At 39.6% G+C, this 21,385-nt stretch overlaps 1 protein-coding gene across 1 annotated transcript in view; it reads left to right on the top strand.

Annotated features, from left to right (window-relative positions):
- The first annotated feature begins 1,151 nt into the window (after positions 1 to 1,151).
- KCNH8 (potassium voltage-gated channel subfamily H member 8) overlaps positions 1,152 to 21,385 on the top strand; it is a 276,310-nt gene continuing 256,076 nt past the window's right edge. Inside the window, exon 1 of the mRNA XM_081106039.1 lies at positions 1,152 to 1,473. Coding sequence (XP_080962165.1) covers positions 1,398 to 1,473 — 76 coding nt within the window. The 5' untranslated portion in view covers positions 1,152 to 1,397. The remainder of the gene's footprint in view (positions 1,474 to 21,385) is intronic.

Genomic DNA, 21,385 nt, shown 5'->3' on the forward strand with positions numbered 1-21,385 from the left:
GCTCCCTCTCCTTCCCTTCCACGGGTCTCTGTCGGATCCCCGCGCCGGGTTTGGGCTTGGTTCTCCCGGGCAGGACGTGGGGACAGAGGGAGTCCCCGCGTGAGAAGAGGGACAGGGACGGGGACGCACCACTTTCGCTTTCCAAGACACTTGTGGTTCCAGGGACTCGGCCGGGCTTCCTCCCTGGAGGTGCCGGCCTTGGGGGGAGCCTCGCCGTGGGGCCAGGGAAGAGGGGGCCGGCTAGGCTAGTTTGTGTGAAAGCTGTTTTCATCGGGCAGCCTTGCCGTTTTCACTGGCGCTGTCATCTGCAAATCAGCAAAAACAGCAAACTTTTCAAGAAATATTTTGTTCACATGTCACCGGAGAGAGGGAAGCCGCCCATTGTCTGCGTGAACAGCTACTGTTATCATTTTCGGTTTGAGTTTAGAATGGCTTGGGGGGGCCGATGGCCATTTGGGGCGAGGGGCTGAAACACCCCCTTTTTTGAGCCCAGGAAGGAGAGGTGGAAACCACCCCACTCATCCCCCCGCAACCCCGGCGCTTTGGACCAGTTCCCGGGTGGAAAGACCTGGGTGATTGGAGAGGGGGCCGCGCAATGAACTCCAGGCGCCTCGCGCTGCCGCGGGCACGGGCAGGTGCGCCAGAAGGGGGCCACCTCCCCGGGGGCGCCGGGCCGCCCGGGCTGGGCTGGACACCACTGGGTGGCCTCCCCCTCTCAAGTTCTAGGCGGAGGCCCGGTACCTGTCCGGACCTATCTCCTCCCCTTTCTCCAACACCACACCCACGGGACTCCGATCTCTTCGAGAGAGGGAGCGGGAGCGAACAAAGGGGTCTTTGTTCCCTGGCTCCTGGGGGGTGGGAGATGCGCTCGCTTGCATTTCCTGGCGCCCCTTAGAGACCGGGAGGCTCGGCGCCACCGAGCGAGCGTCCAGCGCTGTCCTCCGAGACCCCAGTGACTTAGGTCAGGGCACGGCGCCCGGGCCGCTGAGGGCTCCTTCCCGGGGGGGGCGGGCGGGGTGGGGGACGAGGCACGCGCCGCGGCGCCGGGCGGGCACCGCCGCCAGCCGAGGGGCGGGGAGGAGGGCGGAGGGAGGAGGGAGGGGGATCGGCAGCTGGCAGAGGTGGAGGGGGCGGGAGAGGAGCCTGCGCGGGACTGAGCCTGGAGGTGCGGGGCGGGCTCCCGGAGCGCTCTCGGGGCTGCTCCTGTCTGAGCAGCAGCGGCTGGAACTCGCTTCCTCCCTCCTGCCAGCCTCCCCCTGCCCTTGGCTCGGCCCCACCGCCACGCCAGGCCCCCCTCCCCGCCATCCTCTCGCTCCCCTTCTCCCTTCTTGGCACTTTCCTCTCGAACAACCCTCCCGGACAAACTTTGATGGAGAATTTCACACCACGCTGGAAAAATGCCGGTTATGAAAGGATTACTGGCGCCCCAGAACACCTTCCTGGACACCATCGCCACCCGTTTTGATGGAACACGTAAGTCCTGCACTTCGGCGAGTTCCACGGTTATTTTTTGATAATGATGTGTGTGAGTGTGAGTGTGTGTGTGTGTGTGTGTGTGTGTGTAGAAATTACTTTCGCTCCCACCTTCTTTTTGTGCAACAGCGGAGTGAATTTCCTTCTGTTCCAAGGTGTCTTTTGTGCGGAGAAATTTTTATTTCCTCCCATGGTCTGGTGCAGCGTGAACACTTTGGTGTAGTTGGCCCCCTTGATTTCTTGGGGTTCAAAAGAGCCCGACGACTGATCCCTCGTTCCCGGTGGGACCTGTCTTTTGGGTACCTCTTTCAGGAATTGGTTTTTATTAAGTTTATGAGGGGAGAGTGGGAATTGTCCATAGTGGTGAATCTGCCACCGTATCCCACAATCTCAAGTCCTCCTCGATTAGAGGGAGAGTTTGGGATGTTCTTCGTCCATGGAGCTTCCTTCTGTGAGGTCTTTCGGATGGCATGGTTTCCCATGGGAGCTTAAGAACCGCAGACTAGAATCAGGAATTGCCAAGTGTAAGCTTTCTGTGGAATTCTAAGCATTGTGAGTCTGTCAGAATCTTGATTCCTGCTTTAAACTAGAAGAGTGCACCTTTCAGCCCTGGAGTTATCCTAACACTGGAGGAGAAATTGTTGGGGAAGGAGGAGCTGGGCATTAGAAAGGCTGATCTTACCAAAAAGAAAGTTTCGACATTTTTTAGGGCAACTGTTATTGGACGTTGGGTTGTTTAAGCGGCAGTTTTGTGTGTGTGTGTGTGTGTGTGTGTGTGTGTGTGTGTTGTGGTTGTTGTTTGAGAGAGAGAGAGAGAGAGAGAGAGAGAGAGAGAGAGAGAGAGAGAGAGAGAGAGAGAGAGAGAGAGAATGCTTGGAGCAAGTGTTCTATTTCAGGACCATGGTCAGGTCCTGATTCCGTCCTAGTCTTTTCTCTAGCTCCCTGCTTGAGCCCTTTGGTCTTTCCAGTAAGCTTTCTCCCGGTAATTAGAAGTCCATAGTCACATCTCCAACAAATGTTCTCAGCTGGTTTCACTATGAATATCCATTCACACTTAACTCCTAGCGTATGTTGCTTCTGTGCTATCTTTCTTTTTCCTTACTATTACAGCAGACTCATAGAAACTCGTTTATTTAAAAGGCTTTTTTCAGTGGTTCAGGTATCAGTGTGTGTGTGTGTGTGTGTGTGTGTGTGTGTGTGTGTGTGTGTGTCTTTACTATGAGGCTGTTTCTTGGAGCTGGTATGGAGAGCTCATTTAATTTTATTTCCACTCCAGTGTTCTAGATACACACTCGATGCTGGGAAGTAGCTCCTGGACTTTTGAACTTTGGGAATACTTGGAAAACTTTACATAAGGGAGAGATGAAGCCTTTACTTGATTCTGCTCAACTTTTGTTTTTGACATCCAGCCTACTCATGGTAGTTGGGGTGGATATTCTCCCAGTGTTATCTTTAGCTGTAGCCATTCTCTCCCTTTTTATATTCTAGATGTGTCAGACAGCGTAAGAAAAGTGCAATGCCATGATAGATCTGTCTTCCTTAAATAATAATTTGATAAAAATTAGTAATGAAATTCCAAGTCCCTGCTGTTGCCATTACCTCCACCACCTAGCCACCACACAAATTTACCACTGCAGACCTTAATCATGCATGATTGGGGAGAGGGGGTGCTATATTTATTACCTTAGGAAGTAATCAGTTTTATGTGGATGTTTGGTCTTGAAGTTGCAAATTTAATCCCCTCCCCCAAAGCCTTCTGACATTGATCACAATGTATCTATATTGAAAATGAAGTAACTGGTAAAAAGTAGTTGCTTATATCATTGTCATTTAAAATTGCATGGAATGCCTTGTGCACTGAATCATCCCAGCATAGCCCTGGGAATCACCTCAGGGTTCACTTAGATATCAATTGTTAATGAGGGGCTTTGGATCCTCAGTGTGAGGATGCCTCTATCACTATAATATTTGACAAGCAGAGGGCATGTAGAGAGAGATAGGTATACTAGTGATTAGGCATTTTTCTATTTTAACTGCACATTAATGTTAATAAAATGGGTTAGGAATTTTAAATCCTTATTTGGGAAGACCATCATCATATATCAGCTTTTAGAATAATTTTTAAAAAATTAAAACTGTTGGAGTGCATGCTTGGTCTGTGATCCACAGCTTCTGGGGAATTCCTGGAGGGAACCACTTTGTATGATATCAATCTGAAAATCAGTGAAGCACATTTCAAAGTGATGAGTAACACAAATGTTTTGTTTACCACATTTGCTGGATATTCCTTGTCCCAACAAACCTCATCCAATAAAAGATTGTACTTTCACGTTTGTTTTTTGTTTGAATTGCAGGATGACTTGAATAATCTGAAACTTAAAAAATACTTTAAGCAAATTTTCATCCACAAATTTCACTGTGTCTAGAATCATGAGCATACCCTTTCCCTGGTTAAATATTCAGTTTATCTTGTTATGCTATCTTTTCTGTGTTGACACAGTTTTATTTAAGTAAAATTACTATCCTGGAAACTCTTTTCCTATCATTATCCTTCTTTCTCTTGATTTTTTATAGTGGTCATTTATTTTCTTGTGCAAGATAAAACTTAGCAAGTTTTAATGTTGCTAAATTGTTACCCCCTCAAATAAAACCTATCCTAGAGAATGGACAATGTCATTATACTAAAAATGCAATGTGCTTACTTGTTAAAATTTTTCTGCATTATTTCTTAGGTACATTTTATTGTCATGTTAGTTTCTTATTTTATTTTCGACAATTCTGATAAAAAGCAAGACAGCAAACAATAACCCTGAAAAACCACTTTGCTAACTTAACCATGATGTTTGTAGTATTATTGTTAGCCATACTGATTTAATATTTTGATAGAAAATAATAAAACAAAACAGCATCTAACATTTCCCCGAGGGGAAAAAAACAAGTATATGACAAGAAAAGCCTACAACATTATCTTACTAATGTATCAGTTGGTGTATAATCACAGGGAACATAAAAAAAAAAGTTAATAATATACTTTATCACCTAGTGACATTTTATTCTTTTATGTAATAGGGTATTTTTTACTTTTAATATTTAAGAAGTGAGCTCTTTGTCAGGATTGAAAGACAATTGTGGACCATTAATTAAAATTGTTTTTCTCATATACAATATAATTTTTAAAAAACTATTAGAAAATATTAATCCTTTTATATAAAACTACCCTAAAATGTATTTACTCTTAAAATATCTTCTCATTTGTGTTTAATTCAAGTACAAATGAGACTTAGAAAAACTAAGCCCTTGGAAATATTGAATATGTATACCCCATTTTAGGGGAAAAATAACTCCAATTAATTTATTTAACTCATTGCATGTAGCCTTATTTCTCATTTGAAATACTCTAAAACACACACACACACACACACACACACACACACAATCTTAACATTATCACCTACATATAGTTCACTCCTCCATAGTTCCTTTTTTAAAAACACATTTAAAGTATTTTTTATTTTTTATTTATTTATTTTTTTTAATATATTTTATTGATTTTCTACAGAGAGGAAGGGAGCGAGATAGAGAGTTAGAAACATCGATGAGAGAGAAACATCGATCAGCTGCCTCCTGCACACCTCCCACTGGGGATGTGCCCGCAACCCAGGTACATGCCCTTGATCGGAATCGAACCTGGGACCTTTCAGTCCGCAGGCCGATGCTCTATCCACTGAGCCAAACCGGTTTCGGCTAAAGTATTTTTTAAAAATATATTTTCTTAGTAGACTTTTGCTTTAAGTACATGAGTATTAATCTGGACAAATGGAAAGTATAATAACACAAGTACATATTTTATAAAAATAGTTTTTAGCACAGATATTTGCCACAGAGTACCATTGGAGAAAAACACATTTTTGAGAATATAATACTTTCAGAGGGAAGTAGCCATTCTCAAACATAATGGTACATTAGCCTATATTTTCCAGTCATATCAAAATTTGGCCAGACTACTTCTCCTTTGGGGTTAATGAGGCAAGATTTAAGCTTTAAAGGAAGTCTGGGGCCCAGTGGACTCTATCAAGGAGATTTCAGTCAAAGCGTTCAAGAACTGTGCTTCAGAAACTCATTCATGTTTGCATATATTTTATGTACTCCTGTTATAGGCTGTTCAAACGGTCCAAGAAAATTTGTTCAAATCAAAATACTTCCTTTTCAGGGGCAATTCTCAGTGATTTTTTTTTCCTCTTTATGCTTTCATCAAGTTACATAGATCTCTTAACATTAAAAGCATAGAGAAAAGGGTAATGTACCCAATGTCCTCGGAAGGGGAAAGGATAAGGTGAGACTGTGGAGATCTGAAGTCTTTGCTTAGTTGTAGTCTGGAAAATATCTTAAATTAAAGGCAGTTAGCCAATAAAAAAAATAGCTCCATTATTACGGGTCTGAGTGTATAAAAGGCTATAATATGAAAACAGGAAAAGGCTATTACATGAAAACTTCATAGATATCTCCCCACAAATGGAAGATTCTAAAGACTTTTTTAAATTTTTACATGGTATTATAGTTACTTTTATTGCTCTTCTTTATGTTTAGGGAGGTAATTCCTGTGTTCATTTTCTATATCTGTTTAGCAAATTTTCACAAACTTAGTGGTTTCTTATCTCACATTTTCTCTAGGCCAGACATCCAGGCAAGGATTAGCTGGGTCCTCTGCTCAGGGTCTCACAAGACGGCAAACAAGTTGTCAACTGTGAGACTGTGGTCTCAGCTGAAATTAGAGGCCCTCTCCCAAGCTCATGTGGTTGCTGGCAGAATTTAGTTCCTTGTGATTTTGTGATTGAGGTCCCTTTTTTCTTGCTGGCTGTCAGCCAGGGACTTTTCAGCAGCTAGAAGCCACCCTCAGGTTCTTGCCACATGGCTTCTTCTATAGGCCTCTCACAGCAGAACAGCTACGTCTTCAAGACCAGCAGGAATGCCTGTCTTTTAAGAGCTCACTTGACTAAGTCAGGCCCAGCTAGGGTAATCTCTCTTCTGATGAACTCAAAGTCAACTGATTATGGATCTTAATGTCCTCTGTAAAACCCCTCCTAAAATCATATGTCCTGTCCACATACCGGGGAGAGGGATTAGACAAGTGTGTATACAGGAGTTGGAATCCCGGGTGCTGTCTTAGGATTCTGTCTACTCCAGTTGCTATTGCACTGCTGTACTATCATACAAAATGTAACGTTCTTGCACTTGTTCTTCATGAGACAGGTTTATTGAGCACACCCTGTAATCCTACATGCACAACTCTGCTGAGTTCATGTCTGAAATCTTTGTGAATATAAGGCCCAGCTCGCTGGAGGTGGGTTTTCCTTTGCAATGGGGGATGACATGAGTAAACCTTACCTAGGACACGTTCAGTCAGTTGTGCTGTCAGAGTCTTCATTCTCTGGTCTGAGAGTAAAGTGGGAGACATAGGTATATTTCCAGAACATTACTCCCTGTCTCCTGACAGGGTGCTCCCTCTTTCCAGATAAGGAAGGTTACATGGGGTCTATTAGCCTATGTATAGGTATCTTAGTCTGCCCTGGATGGGGCACCAGTACAAGAATGTGGCATCTGCAAAGAATGATACCAAGTCAGATCCATGCACACTAACGTGACTGGGCTGTTTCTGCCTTATTAACTTTATTAACCAGGTCATTTCTGGGCCAACTATTTGGACTGTTTTGAAACAGTATGTTTCTATCTCTTTCTCATGCCTATAACCATGTTTAACATTTAAGAAACTCCCCACAATGCACTGGTGCATTGAAGTTGGTTGGCTGTGTTAAACCAAATAATTTTTTTAATTTAAACTTAATTCCAGGTTTATTAAAAAATACATAGGAAGAGAGATGGAGAGGGAGGAGTCAGAAGAGAAGAGAAATGAGGGAATTATTTATTCTCATTCTTTGGCCTTTGTAAATGAATTCTTCACCCTGCGAAGGACTTATCACAGGGGCTCTCATAATTTCCCCACTATAAAGTATTTGATTTTGATATACAAGAATTGGATTAACATGTTTACCAAAAATACATTTTTTTTGATGAGCAAGACTACAAATAATAAGAAGCATTCTATTACATAGTCTCTAAAATATTAGATAATTTTGTTTTGACATCATTATATAGAAGGAAATAGATAACTAATGTGTCAAGAACGGAAGTTATGCTCACAATATTTTCTTTTTAGACTCTGGCATTTGCCATCACCTGTAGACCAAGGCTATGGCATGATCCCTCTTCTGGCATGAGAAACATATGAAAAATCTTGAGTTGCCAGTTTCTGGGATATCCTAGGCATACTGTACTTCTGAGAGGGCACAGTCTTTCTGAAGAAATTTTTACTGTAGTCATTCCATCAGCCAGTCAATCAATTACTCATCGCTTCAACAATATTTAATTAACACTGACTATATACAAAGTTATTATGCTAGGAACTTTGGGATGAATCGGGCTTGTCCTTCTCTCAAAGAGGACAATGAATGTATACACAAATTGCCATAATATAGGAGGGAAAGGGATAAGAGTATTCCGGAGCTGTAGGCAAAGGGCTGTGCACATTTTGATGGGGTGGAAGGGATAATTTCTGTGAGGGAATGGCCTGAGATGGCTTCATATAATAAGTGACTTCTGGGTGAGAATGATTGGCTCATCTTTCTCCCTCCCTCTTCCTCTCTCTCTCTAAAAATCAATAAAAATATTTTTAACAAAAATATTTTTTAAAAGGGTAAGGGCAAAAGCTATATTCTGTGTACTTTGCCAATTTGTGTAGCACTTCTTACTGAGGCTAACATGGAAGGGGGCGGGGGTCTTCAGGGAGAGGAGCAAGTATCTTTGAGAATGTGAAAGTGGCAAGGTGGAGGCAGGAGGACATAGAAAGCCTATTAGGCCAGACATGGAATGTCTTCAAAGCCAGAGTGTTTGCATAATAAGCCATTGGAGCTGATAGATCCATGTCTTGGCAAGAGAACTATGGTACCATCTATGCCTGGAGTAAAAGCTCTCAACCCTGCCGAAACCGGTTTGGCTAAGTGGATAGAGCGTCGGCCTGCGGACTGAGAGGTCCCAGGTTCGATTCCGGTCAAGGGCATGTACCTGGGTTGTGGGCACATCCCCAGTAGGAGATGTGCAGGAGGCAGCTGATCGATGTTTCTCTCTCATCGATGTTTCTAACTCTCTATCTCTCTCCCTTTCTCTCTGTAAAAAATCAATAAAATATATTTTAAAAAAAAACTCTCATCCTTTCTTTTTTAAAAAAATATATATTTTATTGATTTTTTTACAGAGAGGAAGGGAGAGAGATAGAAAGTTAGAAACATCGATCAGTTGCCTCCTACACAACCCCCACTGGGGATGTGCCTGCAACCAAGGTACATGCCCTTGACCAGAATCAAACCTGAGACCCTCCCGTGCTCAGGCCAATGCTCTATCCACTGAGCCAAGCCAGTCAGGGCTCTCAACCTTTCCATATTCCACAGGTTGATGCATAATATTGGAGAAACGTCAACCTTGAAACTAACAATGCCTTTACACTTGGACGGGGGTCCCATAGAATGCAGTGGAATGGGTGTATTCATTGTCTTATGAATGCCTGCTTTTGCCCAGGAAGCTAACTTTGTCTTAGGAAAGGAAAAGATTCATTTCTGACCACATAGCTGAGTCCCCTTCTCCACCCCTGTGTTGTACTATAGAATTATGCCTGCGGAGAGAAAAAAGGATTGAGAGTATGCTAGAATTCAGTTCCAGTGAAGTCGATTGGAGAAATGCCAACAGTAAAAGGTACAGAATTGCAACTACTGCAGAGATAGTGGGGTTCACCTGGCAATATATTTTGCTGATATAGTCTGACTATAGGTTTTAAAATCCGTTTTGGTTTAGCAGAGTCTACAAACAAAAAAGAAGAGACTTCAACTTTTCCTATGGCATATTTAGCAACAGGAGCAATTAAAGAACTTTTTCAGCGATTTAAACAGTCAAATATATTTCTTGGCTTAAAAATTCCCTGGAAGATATATTTTGCTTACCTTTATAGCTGTTAATGCAACTAGCTGTATTCCTTAAGCCCTCCAAAATTCACGTCCCCAGATGAACTGATAATCTCTTCTAGCCTATGAAATCCATCTGTCTTCGCATGTTTTCTGGCCCCATTGCTGGCATCACCACCCACCCATTTCTCCCAGCTCAAAAAAGGAGTGGGCCTTGACTGCCCACACATCTCCGTGGTTATCAAGTCTTTGAGATTTTACTTTAGAAATGGCCTAAGTTGGCTCCTCATCACCTTCTTCACTGCCTCTGTCTTGGTTTGCATCTGCTGTTTCTTATCTACATAAATACAACCTCATTCTAATTAGACTCCTGTGGTCATAGGCCCTGATCCCACTCACCCGAAACCCCTGCAGGCTATATTGTTCCCAGAGTGATTTCTGTTTAAAATAAAACAAAACAAAACAAAAAACACAGTATGACTATTTAGTCATGTAGCCCTCCTACTTAAAACTATCCATTGGCTCCCTGCAATCTCTTGGAGAATATCCAAAGTCCCTAGTGTCTTCGACTCCAAGAGGATTCTGCAAAATCTTTTTCAACCACTGCTTCCGAGGCTGCAGACACACGCACCCCCAATCATCTGCTCAGTCCTGCTTTTGGGCCTCGGCATGTCACTTGAGCAGCAAGATCCTTTATTGTCTTCCAACCCCATCCTGAAGGTTACTGTATATGAACTCTTTCTGTGAAGCTCCAGGTAGAGTTAGGTGACATTTCCTCCATGCTCCCACATCTCCTTGCCCATCCCTCTAGTCAGCTCTTAACCTGGGCTCTAATTGTATGTGTTCACATTTTAACACTCAACTACCACCTCCTGGAAGCCCTGACTGTCTTCATTCATTTTGTATCCCCTTAGCTGAGACTTGTGCTTGGAACAAAGTCTTTGTTCAATAAATGTTTGAGTAAAAGACTTAAATTCCTTTAAAGCCAGCGTTGTATATTAATTAGTTGTCTTTATTTCCCTTTAGTGATAGCTGGTGTTCCTTTTATTCAGTAAGGGGTGATTAAATTTAGCTTTGAAATATAATTATAAGACTGGCTTCTAGCCCTTCATTTTCACATGTTTTAAGTACTAATTTCTTTAATAAAACTTGAATGATAACAGTGACTAGGATTTGGGGCATGTCTATTTATAGGTTCTATACCGTGCTGGTGTTTTATCTGTTCCTACCACAATCCAACAACCCTGCAAGGAAGATGGAGCCCCCCTTTTTGTTTCAGATGACAGAACTCAAGCTCAGAATTTTTCTACATAATTACACTAGCTTACTATAGCCTGTGACTTTTTTTTTTTTTTTTTTTTTTTTACTATATCACACTGCCTCTAAATGTGGTATTTCTTATAGTATGTATAAACAGACTGGGACAATCTGTGGTATCATTTCTAGTTTCTATCTCTTGTAAGAAGGGATTTCTGCTTTAAAGTATTTAGCCATTTCAGGTTATAGGGTTTTTTTTCTGTTGATATATTATGCTTTAAGTACTTGTTATTTATATATTGTCCTTAAATAGGCATTTCAGACACATTTGGGACTATTAAATGCAAAGCAGTTTTACTCATCAAAGAAAATCTACTGTTTGTTTTGTTTGTTTGTATCTTTGTTTTTAGAAATAAAGATATCTATTTTCTTTGAGATTTTGGTGCTTTATCTGCTGACTTTAGAATCTCCTTGTGATTTTTTTAAAAACTGTCAGGCTAATCCCTCCTTAGAAGATATTCAAAATCTCATAGCTATTATATTGACATCATTGTGTGTTTTTTACTTAATTTAATGTAATTTTATTTTTCCATCACCATGTATCTGCCCCTACAGAGGGAATTCTTCTATTTTGAGTATGCTTTTATTGGAAGGAATAGAGCCTCCAGTGTCAGGTGCTGTTGACATCTTTTAACAGAAATAATTTACCTTTTCTCTACAATGAACATACAGGAAGAAATAACAGGATCTCTCTCCAACTCTCAAATCTACTAAAGCTTTTTTTTTCTTCATGTTTTCTTTTGTACTATTACATCTTTTGGACAGACTTCCTTATTGTACTTGTCAGTCCAACTGAATTTCTTATTCTAGTTATTGACCTAGAGGGAACTGAGTCCAGAGCACTTAATCTTTTCACACTTTATTTGATTTTCTAAAAAGAAGGCTGCACATAAGAAGTTCAGATGCTATTGACAAGTCAAATACCTAGTTGGACAAGAAGTAGACTTGTTCGTAAGTGTGGTGTTCTGACTATTCCTTCAATGGAGAGAATAATGTGTGAAGGTAAAATTGGGCATTTTTATTTTACCTTAACACCTAAATAAATGTTTCTACTATGATTCCATGAAAATGGAAAAGAATTAATGTCACTGGACTGGAACTTTTGTATTGTATTAATTTGGTATACCTTTATTTAGGTTACATCCAAAAATGAGCCCACAACTCTCTCTTAACAAATGTGTGAATCCAAGATTTAAGATATAGAGTCAATAATTACCAAGAGTTACTGTCTCCCTGTACAGTGCTCCATATCATGTAATGTAGTTTTTTATTTAAACAAACCAAAAGTTACAAAATTAAAGATAGTAATAATTATAAATATTTTGAATAGCATTTAAGTATATATTTTTTTCTTCCATCACTTGAATTGCTTTTTAACTAATAGATGAAAAGTGGCTTCCTATTATAATTTTAATGTACATATGTTGAATATTGTTTAATATATTTAATATCTATTTAAAATTCCTTTTCTGGAGCATTATTCATTTATATTCATTGCCTTTTATTAATTTTATTGTTGGCATTTTCTTTCTGACTTACTTTGATGTGTGCTTAAATCTGAAAGATACCTGGCAATAATACATATCTTTTCAAAATAATGTTTGAGTTTTTTACTTTACCCGTAAATATAAGTAAAGCTTTTCAAATTGTATTCTATAGAAGGTAAATTATATATTATTATAAACTCAGTAAAATGATCATTAAAAATAAAGTTAGTTTGTGGTGACAAGACAAATATAAATTTTGGTAGAATCCAATATCATAGTAAAGAGAATGTTTGTTAAAAAAAAAACGTGTGAAGCAGAAGTGTGCTTGGACTTGGTTGTGGTGTACACATAATTAATTTTTGTGTTAAAAATTTTAATGTTTTGTCAATCACTGTGGAGGCTGTAGTGGTCAAAATGACCAAATATTTATATTTCATAAATTAGTTACATTAGTTACACAACATAATATGTAATGTTAGATACAGAAAAATATTTGGCATGACAGTACATGGTTTCTTTTTTTGCTGCCATCATCAGAAGATAATATTAAAAGTAAGTTACATGCACACACACACACACACACACACAAAAGTAGGTTATATAAGAAGTCTAAGGAATTGGTGGGAAATTTATCCCATAACTTTAATTATTAATGTAAATATAAAATAATTATTCAATCATTTATTTTAATATTTTATACATATGTGTATATATATATATATGTATGTATGTATGTATATCTCTGTTTGATATGTCTTTAACTTTGCTATGCTAGAAACTTTGAAATGGAAGTCACTTGGGTCTGTATTGGCCTCTGATTGTTCCTAAATATTTTTATTGTCCCCACTTTAGTTGAAAGGAGACAAAAGGAACCTTGAGAGGCTCAAAATATTTGGTCCCAAAGCTAGTACCTGAGAAGGCTTGGCTTTTACTCTTATCCTATAACTAGAGGCCCAGTGCACGAATTTGTGCATGGGTGGGGTCCAGCTGGCCGGACTTCAATCAGGGTGGATTGGGGCCAGGCCTGTCAGGAGGAGGAGACAGCAGGAGGTTGGCCAGCCAGCCTCTCCCTATCAGGCCAGATCAGGGCTGGGCTGACTGGGGGGAGGGGCTGTGGGTGATTGGCCAGTAGGCCCCGCCCCCAACTGGGGTGGAAGGGGCCAATTGGGGGCGGAGCCGGCCATGGGGAGGGGCTGTGGGTGGTGGGCCAGCTGCCCCCCCCCCCTCCCCCCAGATCAGTCAGTTCGCTGGCCGTAGTGGGCGTTATAGTGACCGGCCGTTCTGGTCATTAGGGCATTTTGGTCACTGGCTCTTTATCTATATAGATAGATTGCAAAACCCAAGTTCTTCCTTCAACTTTGCTCTAATTTTACTTTGAAAGAAGGAAAGGGAAGAGAATTGACATTTAATGAGCTACCATGAACCCAATGCTATGTTTGATATTTTCATCTATATCAGTTTATTTAATCTCTTAATAACAAAAGGTAGATGTTTTTACCCCTACGTTAGAGATAGAGAAATTAATTAAAGCCCAGAAATGTTGAATAAATTGTCAAAAGTCACACACTTTATAAATAGTGAAGCTGGAATTTATACACATGGTTTTGGCTTTAGCAGTCTGTGTTTAATAAAAAGACAAAAAAAATCGGAGCTAAATTATAAAGCATTAAATTTATATGACTAAGATGTTAATGATTAAGGCTGACTTCCTTTGGAGACACTTACAAATCATTTTCATGCTTTTTAGGAATACATTTTTGGGAAGACTCAATTTAGAAAGCTGCAAAGTGGCAATGTTTTATGAACAGCATATAGTGGGTTTACCCAGGAATTTCTCTCCCTTGTTATAATAAGTACCCCAAGGCAGCCTTTACTCGTCTATGATTAGTTGTACTGATCCAGATTGTTGAGTGTATGAGACTTGAGAAACAAACAAAATTAACAACGAAAATATTGAAATTAATAATATGAAATGACTATTTTAACACTAAAATCATATTAAAAAGGTAATGTTGATTTTTTTTTCAATGGTACAGACTTATTTGCAATATTAGTTATCTACTGATTATTATAGCTCAGATGTTTGTGAGTTGCCTAGGGCATAACCTGATCCAGATTTGGCTTCCCTGGCTTGCCCAGGGTCTTGGCTGGGCTTGCTCATGCATATGCAGATTTTCTACAGTTTCTGCTCCCCTCTAGGCTTGGCGAGTGAAGTTTAACTGGGGGAATTTCTGCTCCTTATGTCTCTTGTCATATGCTGGCCCGAGCATGATCTGTGGCAATAGCAGAGGTGCCACAAAGCCAGCCCAATAACACAAACAATTCTCAAGATTTTTCTTGTGTCACGTTTGCTAACATCTCATTGGTTAAACTAAGTGAAACGAACAAACATAGGATGCCCCTCAATGAGTAGGCACAGAAAATTATATGTCACAGGAGAATTGGAGTCAATAACAAAATGTATCCCACTTCTTATTAACGTTATCTTTGAGAAGGGGAAACATGTTTCACAAATTAAAAGTTTTTAAAAAGAGATTAGCCATGTTTATTTTCTTTGTAGAATGACAGTCTCGTATCTTAAAATAGCTTCCTTGTTTCCTCACATACTGTTAAAATTTAGAATGAATACCTTAGGATAGAAAATCTATGGTGCTACTTGTGAAATCTATAAAACTGTTACAAAAAGAGCTGTTCATAATATTTCTATATAATGGGAAATTATACATAAAAAAACACAAGACTCTTGAAATTGAATTTTGTTCTGTTACCTTATCGGCATGCCGTCAAACAATGGACACACCAGAGGCTTGGGGATAACGACAAGAAAACGAATAGATTTCTTTAAAGTTAAGTCAAAGATGGTGATGGAAAATAATTTTAAATCTATACTCAACTAAAAAGCAACAGGGATATCTAGAATCTTTAAAGAAGGTTTTATGGATTTAGGCCCTCAGTGGCTTCTATAACAGAGTCGCCAGTGTGTGCTATTTGATACCAAGGGACAAGACCACTAATGGTTAGTTAGTATACCAGGGTTAAAGCTCTGTTTACTGCAGCTCAGCTCTGGTGCTGGAATGGCAGTTGTAAAAGACTGGAGAGATTAGATCGAGCCTCTTCTATGTACTAGACATTGTGATATATTTGTACACTATTTCCTAATTTTCTCTGTTACAAGTGTCTCTTTTATTTGTTACTCACAACACAATGAGGCAGAAACTTCATCCCCATTCTACAGATGAGGAAATTGAATATTGACTGGTTTATAATTACTGAGCAGATGAGTGACATAGACAGAACTGGGTGATCATCCTAATTGTCAGGCCTGTGTTTTTAAATTATATTATATTGCTTCCAGAAAGGGTTGTATGGGGGAATTAAAAAGATTTGCATAATAGAAACTTCATAAGCATGAAAGCAATGTTGCTTCAGCTAATGTAGATGTATAATAGCTTATTCAAAATGTTTATTTTTGTAAATCCCCAAATCTGGGCAATTTTCCATTATTTCCTCTTCAATAGGAAAGATTGCACATTGATATTCTTTTTTGTCTCAGACCTAGGATGTGATTCTCCTCATTCTCTTGAAATGAGATATTTCTGAATTATTGTTTTGTAGGACTTTTTACAAGTTATTCATTTATTGAATTAAAAATATTTAAGGTATGAGAAGTGCAAAAGTGAATGGTAATTTTCTTATTGTACCAGGATTCTAGAATTTTTCTATTCTTACTGATTGGAAAACAATTCTATTCTACTTTTTTCCATATTTTTAAGAGATAATTATAGATTTTAATGCAGTTATAAGAAGTAATAGAAAGGATGAGGACACATTTGTAATACCTTAACTAATAATAATAAAAAAAGAAGTAATAGAGAAAATTTCCATATACCCTGCATCCAGTTTTGCCCATGGTAGCATCTTGTTTTACTATCGTATAATATCATCAGGAAGTTTACTTTGATATAATTCATCTACCTTATTCAGATTTCATCAGTTTTACATGTACTCACTTATGTTTAGGTGTGTGTTTAGTTCTATGCAATTTTATCACACATGCAGATTTGTGGAAAAACCACCACAGTCAAGATACAGAACAAGCCTGGCCAGTGTTGCTCAGTGGTTGAGCATCAACTTATGAATCAGGAGGTCATAATTCGATTCTAGGTCAGGGCACATGCCCTGGTTGTGGGCTCGATCCTCATTGGGGACTGTGCAGGAGGCAGCCTATCAATGATTCTCTCATCATTGATGTTTCTATCTCTCTTTCCCTCTCCCTTCCTCTCTGAAATCAATAAAAAAATATATTTTTAAAAAGATACAGAACTATTTCATCACAAAGATTCTTCATGCAACCTTTTTACAGTCACAGCCACCTCTCTCCCTACCCCATGACAACCACTGATATGTTCTCCATCTCTATGATTTGTCCTTTCAAAAACATTAAGTATATAGAACAATGCAGTAAAGTACTTTTGGGGATTGATTTTTGTTTTTTAGTCAGCATGAATTCCTTGACATCTATTTTACTAGATACATCTATGTATAAATAATTCATACTTTTCATTGCTGAGTAGTATTCCACCCATTCTTGGGGGGAGGGGGTGTTTTAGCTTTAATTTTTCTCATCTGTAAATTATATGGAATGGACTATTAGGATTTGCAACACCAAAGGGCTAAGATGATTTGCTTGAAAAAAAAGGCTTTAAAAAATGCTGAAACTCCTCCAAATTGGCAACAGACCTAGCAGCTATAAACCTTGAAAAGATGGTCTGTGCTACCTCAGGTATTTGAGCATAGTCCCAGTCACATAATAATTATTTTCACATATGAAGGATGAAGAGTAACAGCTTTCACTAAGTATTTAAAGGAGGTGACTCATTAATTTGTTTTCTCAGAAAACTTGTGGAGATGCTGTATTCTCATCTCTCAAATTAAAAAAAACAACACATTAAAATAATGAGTTCAACGGCTTATCTATGAAAGGGATTCATCTGTTGTATTCTTAACTTCCTATTTTTTTGTTATTCTTCTTTAACAGTTCCCCCACCTCTAGCCCCAACACACACACTCACACACACGCACACACACACACACACACACATACACATATATATACACACATACACACAGCTATTTAGAATTTAGTATTACTTCAACTAAATGTTAATTGTTTCCAAAGTATAATATCTTGTATAATGTAGTAATGTCTCATGCTTAAATAATTTAGAGCTTTTTTTCAATGTCGGAGAGTTAGACAAGAAGAGATTTAGGAATGTTGTAAAATGGATTGTGTTTCCTTCTTCCTCAGGCTTAAGGATCCTCAAAGTTGAATGTTTAGCAAGTGTATGTGTTCTTGTGGCATATATAAATAAAGGTAGTATTTTTAGTCCCACAGTCTCATTCTTGTTCAAATTTCCTTATTTATTTTTATAAGTTGTATGTATTTTGTGAGCCATGTGAATTATTTCTTTTTGGGGACAATTCATCATATACATAAACGTAAGTTTTAAGAAAACTTTTTTTTTAACTTTCTGAGAAACTTTCTCACTGGCTCGGTGTTTTCTAGGTTAAATTAACTTTCTTGGAAGATACAGCTCATATTTTTTGCTCCTGTTTATTCTATGTATCTGCTTATTTTTCAGAAACTAAGATTCAGGAGAAATGAATGATCCCTGCTTGCAATATATTTTTGAAGTTGTCATTTATTAAAGGTTGATGCAAATGGTGGAGCTACATGGCCATACTTCACTTCTTGGATCTATAAATAAATGAGTCTATCAAGAGTAAGATTCCATGAATGACAGAGCTGGTCCTCTGATTACTTAATTCACTCCAATGAGTTCATGTATACTCTCACATTAAGTGACTGTGACATTTTTTGAAATGAGCAAGAAAACATGCTAATTGCTTCCATGGCTGAGTTTATCCCATTACCTGGGATGAGAAATATCCCATTACCTGGGAGTGAGACATGGCTCTGGGCTGCCTGTATAAAATGAGAAGCTAAGATGGGGTTGAAATCTAGACTAATAACTGGGGCAGTTTTGCTGTGTTGGAGCTGGAGAGTGACTAAGTTTCCTCTGCTCACGCAGTGGTGAAGTATCTTCATTCTGAATGTACAGGCACTTGACAGTGTTTGCACTCAACGTGTGACGATGGAAAAATCTCTTCTGAGTGCAGCAGTTCCCGTTTTCAGTCATGTGGGAGGAGGGACTGGGAAAGGCTTTTGATTTTTGTAGAAAGTTGCTGTCTGTTAATGGGGTTTCTATGTAAAACTTGCTCTTTTTTTCTGATATTTGTTACTGCACCGTAATGGGAATACATTACCTTCCTGGGTTGGGCAAGTTATGAAAGAGCAATATTTTGTAAATTATGCTGCTTCTTAGCACCTAGATTATTTTAACAAAAAAAATTGTATTTGGAATTCATTATGGTATTACTTTATTATTTTATGTCACTTCATCACTTTTTAGGTGTAGACTTGTCTCCTATACAAGAATACATACCTCTTAAGAGACAATCTTCTCTTTTTTTATGATCATCTCTTCAGTGCCTTGCAAACTGCCCCAAACATGGTAAACATACAAAAAAAATTGCTGAAGGTTTTTAACCTGATAAGTGTGAAACAAAAATATAGAAAGTGGTTTTCTATTCAACTACTTAAGGTTTTTCAAAATCCCTTGGTCACTTATACTCAGGAGTCATTAAAGACATCATCGTCATCATCATTGTCATTGTCATTACACCTCCCATTTATTGGCCTCTGTGCTGAGCATGTTTTACACTTAAGTTCATTGAATTCACACAACCTGTGTGGTATTTCACACTTCCTGTTTTACACATGAAGACACTGAAGCAGGGAGAAGGTAAGCAATTTACCCAAGTGTCATAGCTGAAAAAATAGAAGAGTCAAAATTCAAACCTAGGTCTGTCGTATTTCAGGTCTGGGCCACCATGTGGTTGCGATAGAAGGTGCCTTTTTACTGCACCCCACTCCAAATCTTCTTGATTGTATAAGTCTTTTGTTTATTTGTTTCATAATTCCTTTATTCCATCCTTTGCTATTTGCTTAGTTACTTTCCTCTGTGGATGTATTGTTATATATTGAAAAGAAAAGAAAGGTTGTCTAGGGTTAACTGAAGGAATAAAGATGACAGTTGCATATTTATATTTTATCAAACATAGGAGATTCATTTCCTTGTAGGTGATTCTCAACCCTGGCTGTAAAATCAAATTGGCTTAAAAGCAGTTAAAAACTGGAGATCACCAGGCTCTGTCCCAGAATTATTGAATCAGAATCTCTTAGGCATCTGATTAAAAAGATACAAATGCCAATGTGTTTCTTATGTGCAATTGGGGTGGACAATCGCCCCTTAAATCTGTAAGATGGAGAATTGAAGCTATTTCCCCTGAACAACGGACCGTCAATGTGAGTGGTATTGCCTTGAGTGACAGATGCCTGCACAGCTGCCAGGTTTTTCCCAATTCTTTTATTCTATAAATATTTATTGAGTGTCTACTAGGTGCCAGACAATGTGTGAGAGCTTGCACTTCCCAAGTGTAGACAGCAGGAAATAGTTCAACCACCCAAACTGTTTTTTTTTCCTTTTAGTGAAAATTGTGAGATAGATATAGTGTCTACAGCACACTTAGCTTCTCATTTTTTAATTCTTAGCTCAATTTATAAATATTGCATAGAGATAAGGAATTTAAAGAAGAGGGAACAGTGGAGAAAGGCACAAACTACATGTGGACATATATTATGGCAGAAGAACACACTAAATCATTAATGTACGCTATTCACAATGTATGATTTATGAGATGATAGAACGTTTAGACCAATCTATATATATATAAAACCTAAGTGACCGGCTGACCGTTCGACTGTCTGACCAGTAGCTATGATGCAAACTGACCACTAGGAGCAGGGCGGGAACTTCTCAGGGTGGGCGTCAGGCAGCCAGGAGTGGGGCCTCAACTTCTGCCGTGTTGCCATGGCAACGCGGCAGAAGTTCCCGCCCTGTAGCTGCTTGCTCATTCACTTACTCGCTCATTCATTCACTCATTCACTTACTCATTATTCACTCACTCACTCAGCAAACCCTCTCAGGTCCCTGGCACCAGGCCAGGCACTGAAGTTGAAGCAGGATAAGACAGAGCTATGTCCTCAAGATGTTAGTAATTCAGTAGGGCGAAGCAGGCACATGAACGAGGCAGTTGTACGCACAGATGCACTGTACTGGGTTCTGTGAGGGCAGTAACTAATGCCGACTTTGTTCTTTTGATAAAATGGGGCCTCAGGAGCCAGGCCGTCCCAAGCCTGTAGGCCTGTGCCTAGGCCAGGAGCGGCCGGGGTCCCAGAACATGACAGAGGGGTGCAGGTCAGGCTGAGGCGTCTGGCCCCATCCTTCACTCCCCCCGCCATCCCCGAGTGCACAAATTTTTGTGCACCGGGCTACTAGTCTATATATATAAAAGCCTAAGTGACCAGCTGACCGTTCGACCATCTGACCAGTAGCTATGATGCAAACTGACCACCAGGGGGCAGACACTCAATGCAGGAGCTGCCAAGCTATGGTGACTTGGCAGCTTCAGTTCTTGGGTGACGCACCCAGAACCAGAGAGGACGGAGCCCAATTCCGGGGCGCGTCACCAGAGAACTGCCCTCTCATAATCCAGGACACCTCAGGGGATGTCAAAGAGATGGTTTTGGCCCAATCCTTGCAGGCTAGGCCGAGGGACCCCACCGGTGCATGAATCCGTGCACCAGGCTTCTAGTATTTAAATATATTCTCCCAAGAACAAAGGAATTATATCTATGACTATGATTCTCACTGTATGTTCTATACATTCACATTCATCCTCAAAGAAAATAGTTACCTTTGCTTCTGCAGGACTTCTTCCAGGAGCACACGTTCTTGGCAACTTTGTTGATCAGATTTGGCACCCAATAGTTCCCACAGACGGTCTCATTGATATTTGACCTGTTCTAGTGTCTAGTATTTATGTGTTGTGTTCACATTACTTTTTTCCCTCCCATCACTACAGCTACACCACAGTGACTCCTCCCCATCAGCATCCCTGCCCCCATCGTCCACT

The sequence above is a fragment of the Myotis nattereri genome, assembly GCF_964212035.1.
Source record: "Myotis nattereri genome assembly, chromosome: 14".
In the NCBI taxonomy this organism is placed as follows: Eukaryota; Metazoa; Chordata; class Mammalia; order Chiroptera; family Vespertilionidae; genus Myotis; species Myotis nattereri.